This window comes from Mus caroli, chromosome 13, assembly GCF_900094665.2.
Source record: "Mus caroli chromosome 13, CAROLI_EIJ_v1.1, whole genome shotgun sequence".
Taxonomy (NCBI): domain Eukaryota; kingdom Metazoa; phylum Chordata; class Mammalia; order Rodentia; family Muridae; genus Mus; species Mus caroli.
The window spans coordinates 38,649,345-38,655,521 of NC_034582.1; the positions used below are offsets into that span (position 1 = coordinate 38,649,345).

A 6,177-nucleotide genomic window follows, 5' to 3' on the forward strand; every position below is an offset into this window, starting at 1 on the left:
CTTGAGTTTCATGCGTTTAGCAAATTGTATCTTATATCTTGGGTATCCTAAGTTTTGGGCTAATATCCACTTATCAGTGAATACATATTGTGTCTTAGTTGGGTTTTATTGCAACTCTTATAAAAGAAAACATTTAATTGGGGCTGGTTTACAGCTCCAAAGGTTTAGTTCATTATCATCATGGCAGGAAGCAGGCAGACATGGGCCTGGAGGAGCCAAGAGTTCTACATCTTGGTCAGCAGGCAGGAGAAGGGACTATGAGCCACACTAGGTGTAGCTTGAGCACAGGAAACCTCAAATCCCACCCCCTACAGTGATGCACTTCCTCCAACAAGGCCACACCTCCTAATAGCGCCACTTCCCATAGGCAGAGCATTGAAACATCTGAGTCTGTGGGGTCCATACCTATTCAAACCACCACACTGGTCAACACTTAACTCTGCTGGCTGTGTGTCAGTTACCACATGTCTGTCTATTTCTCTACAATGTCAACCCACGAGCCATTTTCCTAGCCATGCAATGACGTCAGCCTTACAGGGTTCTTTAAAGAATTGCAAAAGGTCGCATGTGCGTATTGGGTGGGTTTTTTTTTTTAAAAATTATTATTATTTTTCTGTTACAAATGACGAGAACTTTTCCCTGAGGTCACAATAAAGGAAGCCCCCTTATTTCATTAAATTCAGTTATGATTTTAAGATACACGTGGGTGCTGAGAATAGAGTTTACATCCTCCATAATAATACCAAGTGCTCCTGACCACTGAGCCATCTCTCCAGCCTGAACATCCCTCAGCTAAATTTCTTTGGAAACACCTTCACAGACGTGCCCAGAGGTGTATATGCTAGGTGATTATAAAGTGTATTGAGATGACAGTCAAGATTAACTGTCACAGCTAGGCCCTCAGAAAACTGTACCCTCTGGGGTCACAGGCCATGTGATTGACGGCTCCATCTGCTCAGCATGGGGTAGAGGAGCGATGGTCCCTAAAGAAGGCAGATTAGGCACACTGTGACTGTCTGTGTGTACTGGTGGAGATGTACCTCAGAGCAGCCTGAACATGCAGTGTAGATTGTGGCCACCTCATTGTACAAAGCTGCTATTACTAGCACTTCTTATTTGTTAATTAATTGCTCATTTTCTAAGTTTCTTTGCTAGAAGAGCTTCAAGTTCTATTGAATCATAGGTAAGATTTTGTGACCTTTTAGGTGTGAATCCAAACCCTGAATAGCTGCCCTGTCTTCCCCAGCCCACTGGCCTTTTATAATTAAGCATCTAGTTAGTAACCCAGACCCTTAGCTTCAGGCTGAGCAGTTGCTTCTCTCTGGATCACTCCAGCTATGCCTGAACATCACTCCAGGGTCAGCTGCATGAGCTTAGCCATGCAGTCATAGCCATATCCTCTCTAAGTCATGATGACTTTGAAGGCATCTGCTTTTGGTTGGTTAAACAGTTGTACATGTGTCTGAATAAAAATGGCCCCCAGAGGCCCATATATTTGAACTCTTAGTCATCCAGGATTGGCAGTATTTGAGGAGAATTAGGAGGTGTGTCCCTGTCGGAGGAAGTGTATTACTAGGGGTGGGTTTTAAGATTAGGCCAGTGTTGCTCTCTCTTCCTGCGGAGCTGTTATAGTTCCAATGTCATGAGTGCTTCCATGTTCCCACTGTGCCCCCACTGTGTTCCCACCATGCCTCCACTGTGCCTCCACTGTGCCCCCACCATGCCCCCACCGTGCCCCCATCATGTCCCCACCCTCACTTTGCTGCCACCGCCACCGTGACGATAATAGAATAGTCCTCTGAAACTATAAGTCCACAATTAAATTCTTTCTGTTCTGGAGGTTGCCTTGGTCTCTTGACAGCCATAGAACAGTGACTAAGACAGTGTGTTTTTATATTTCCCATGATTCCTAGGGTGGACCTAACCATAAAAATGCACGTAGGATGACAAAGTATTGTCTGGCCTCTCAGACAGGGAGACTTTGATACTGAGTTCTGAACTTGCTTGTCACTTGTCTTTTCTTTCAGGAACCTTATTTAAAACTCGGTGTACCTCGTGTGGCACCGTTGCTGAGAACTATAAGAGTCCGATCTGTCCGGCTTTAGCAGGAAAAGGGTAAGTATAGCGTACTGCAGAAGAAATGCCATCTCTCCTCTAATTGGACGTAGCTCTAAGGATATTGAGAGTTCACTGAAGATTCCAGTGGATAGTTTTCTTCCTTTTTTTGTTTTTTGTTTTTCCAGTGGCTATGTCTAAAGTGCAAAACTAGACACGGTACAGATACTTGATGAAAGGAAAACTTGACTCATAATTGTAAGGTGCCAGAGTTATTTGCTGTGGTGTGATCCCAAAGTTTTATTCACACAAGCTCACACCCTGTCTCCACGTATCTGTATATTAGTGAAAAGACCACAAGAAACGCACAGCAAAGGGTTAACTGTGACCTTGAGGAACGGGGACATTATGAGTTATTTTTATTTCTCCTTCAGATCATGGGGATTTTCCTAACATTTTCATGATGGATGTGTATCATTGTTTATAATTAGGAAAATTTAGGAGGCAACATAAACTACTGGAAAAAAAATATCTTCTAGACTGTTTCACAGCAGTATAAATGTATAGAAGCAAAATCCTAACATGGTGTCAGTGGAGACGCATCAGGATTATCCCACTCAGACTCCCTGACACAGCTTCCTCTTGACCTCAGTATTGCGGGTTTACCCTACTAAGTTAGCACACACGAGCAAGCTTTGTACCACGCGCCGCCAGGCAAATGCACAAAGGGCCATGTCACATTCTTCCTCTGTTCCTTGACTTTACCATCAGTATTCATTCTCTTTAATGCTACTTGCTCCAGGGCCCCAGAGCCAGAGACTCAAGACGCCGGAATCCCAGTCGACAAACTTCCCCGGTAGGTAAAAACAAAACAAAACAAAACAAAACAAAACTGACGTCTATCTGATGTTCAAGATTGGAGGGCAGGAGAGACGGCTCAGTGGTTAGGAACACTGGCTGCTCTTCCAAATGTTCGATTCCCAGCACTCCCAGGGCAGTTTACAACTGCCCACAATTCCAATTCGGAGGGATCCGACACCCTCATACAGACATACATGCAGGCAGAGCACCATTGTATATACAGTAAAGTAAAAAAAAAAAAAAGTATAAAAATCAAAATCATAACTTTTTTTTTCCGGTTTAGGGAGATGCCTTTTAAGTGCACCAATGTAGCAATGGTCCCTGACCTCGCAGTCTAGGATTGAAAGGACAAAAGATGAAGCAACTTCGAGGTCCTTTTTAGAGAGCCAGGTTTACTATGTTGCCCAAGCTAGCCTCAAGCTCCTAGGCTCAAGTGATCTTTCTGCCTCCGGTGTTCAAGCAGCTACACGGAAACTGCCTGACTTTGATCTCTCTGCGTCTTGACAGATCCCTTGGGGTCTGGGAAGTTTCTGAAGCAGGGACGTGACAGAAGGTGACCTGCGCACTGGAATCACATTCTAATTACCATTAGAGAGCATTTATAGTATGATTAGTCAGTAGCCCTCATCCTCTTCCTCTGCATGTCTCCCAGGCCAAGACTGAGGAGGTAGCAAAGGTCTTGCAAAGGTGAAAGAACTAAAAAAAAATTGGGGCTGGAGAGATGGGTCAGTGGTTAAGAGCACTGGCTGCCGATCCAGAGGACCTGGGTTCAATTCCTAGCACCCACCTGATCATTCCCAACTGCCTGTAACTCCATTTCCAGGGGATCTGATGCTCTCTCCTGGCCTTGAGGGCACTGCATCTTCTTGGTGCACATACTTAAATGCATTCAGAATATTCATACACATAAAGTAAATAAATCTAAAAATAATTGAAATATACTTTTGTATTGTTATAAAGTACATTCAATTTTTAAATTGTCGTTTTTTTCTTTTTTTTTCAAAACCAGGCACTGAAACAGTGCTTCCAAAGGGAGTTAGTTCCTCGGAGCCTCAGTGCTTCCAAAGGGAGTTAGTTCCTCGGGGCCTGGGGAAGATCAGTGCCAAAGGGCTCACTAGGCAACCAAGAGAACCCCAGTGTGGCTTCTCGAGATTCCCAGAAGAGCTAGGCCTTGCCACGGCACCTAAAACCCCAGTGCTGACAGACAGATCCTTGGGGCTTGCTGGACAGCCAGTCTAGCCAAAACAGCAACCTCCATGTTCAATGAAAGACCCTACCTCAGCAGATAATACGGAGGGCAATAGGGGCAGATGCCCTAGTTGACCTCTGACCTCTACCTATACACACAAACACACACACACACACACACACACACACACACACACACACACACACACACAGGCTAGAGCATGTGCGCATGACAAAACAAGGCAAACCAGACCACTGTGAGTTCCAGGACAGCCAGACCCTGTATCTCTTTTTTTCTTTCTTTCTTTCTTTCTTTCTTTCTTTCTTTCTTTCTTTCTTTCTTTCTTTCTTTCTTTTTCTTCCTTCCTTCCTTCCTTCCTTTCTTTCTCTTTCTTTCTTTCTTTCTTTCTTTCTTTCTTTCTTTCTTTCTTTCTTTCTTTTTTGGGGAGCAGGTTCAAGACAGGGTTTCCCTTTGTATCCCTGGCTGCTCTGAAACTCACTCTGTAGACTACACTGGTCTCAGTCTTGAACTCAGAGATCTACCTGCCTCTGCCTCCTGAATGCTGGGCTTAAAGATGTGTGCCACCACCACATCTGGCCAAGAAGTCAGATTTTTTTTTTTAAAGCTAGCCTTTTGACCCAGGCTTGTAATCCCTGTTCTTTCAAAGGTTGAGGCAGGAGGATCACAAGTTCATGCGTGACCTGGCCAACAAGTGTATTCAAGGTCAGCTGGGGCCATTTAGCCAGGCAGCCCGAAAGCCAAAAATCAAAAGGAATTTGGGGAGTTGGCCAATTGGTAGAACTCATTGACCACATGCAAAGCCCAGGTTCCAGCGAGCAAGGTGGAGGAAAGAGTATTTCAGCATGGAGCACGTGGCTGTAGACATTCTCAAGAAATAAGTGATCCGAGAAAGCAAATGGCGGTCATTGGTGGAAAGAGGTGGTCCCTATGTTGAGGGCAGCCCTGCGGTCTGGCCAATGGGAATGCATTTGCGTCAATAAGCACAGTAGCCGGGGAGAGAAACAAGCTTTTAGGGTAAGGACAAGCTTAGCTGAAACAGTGCCTACCCAGCTCATCGTATGAAAACAAGACACAAACTCAGAGAAGAGTCACCTCAGTGGCCCCATCCCAGGCAAGTTCCCATCTGCTGACCAGCGTGGCAGCCCAGTTTCCCTGGTATCCTGGACAGTCCTGACCCAAGTGGTTAGAGGCAATCTAAGGGCGATGCTCTTCCAGGTGCGAGGAGGCAGGATGCGGAGGCTTGCTGCGACCTCACGTGGTATGGTTTGGAGAAAACCTGGATCCTGCCATTCTGGAGGAGGTAGACAGAGAGCTCGCCCTCTGTGACCTGTGTCTAGTGGTAAGTCACATGTGGCCCTAGTCTTCAGGCCCTGGAAAGACTCGGGTGGAGTGTCTGTCTGCCATCTTCCTCCCTCCCTTCTGTCTTGTCCTTCCACCCCCTCTTCCTCCTTTTCTTCTTCACTCCCTCCTCCCCTCCCTCTCTGAAATACATGTGTGGAAGTCTGTAGTGTCCTGGAGAAAAACCAAGAAGCAATAAATAAGAGCTTCTCTTTTTTAAAAGATTTGTTTAATTATTTTCAATTATGTTTAGGTGTGCGTGTCTGCATGTGGGTATGTGCACAGGAATTCAACGTCCTCGGAGGCCAGGGGCTTTGGGACCCTTGGAGTTACAAATAGTTGTGAGCCACCTGACGTGGATGTTGGGAACTAAACCTGGGTCATCTGGAAGAGCAACAACTGTTCATTGTTGAGTTTGTAACTGAGCCCTCTCTCCAGCCCCAAGAACTGATCTTAAAATACGAAACTAGGCACAACCATCCTCTGAGCATCTTTAAAAACCTCTCTTCCCCCACAAAACAAAAACAAAACAAACAAACAAAACAAACAAAAGGAGTATGCTTTTTTGTAGAGCAGTGTAAATTTGGGGAGCATCAGTGTCTTAGTTAGGGTTCCTATTCCTGCACAAACATCATGACCAAGAAGCAGTTGGGGAGGAAAGGGTTTATTCGGCTTACACTTCCATACTGCTGTTCATCACCAAGGAAGTCAGG

General features: G+C 45.3%; 1 protein-coding gene across 4 annotated transcripts in view; it reads left to right on the forward strand.

Moving 5' to 3' along the window:
* The window catches only part of Sirt5 (sirtuin 5), a 24,425-nt gene that overhangs the window by 13,256 nt on the left and 4,992 nt on the right, over positions 1–6,177 (forward strand). For all 4 annotated transcript variants that reach the window (XM_021180877.2, XM_021180870.2, XM_021180876.2 and 1 more), the window contains 3 exons: positions 2,028–2,115; positions 2,858–2,911; positions 5,342–5,465. In XM_021180877.2, coding sequence (XP_021036536.1) covers positions 2,028–2,115; positions 2,858–2,911; positions 5,342–5,465 — 266 coding nt within the window. The remainder of the gene's footprint in view (positions 1–2,027; positions 2,116–2,857; positions 2,912–5,341; positions 5,466–6,177) is intronic.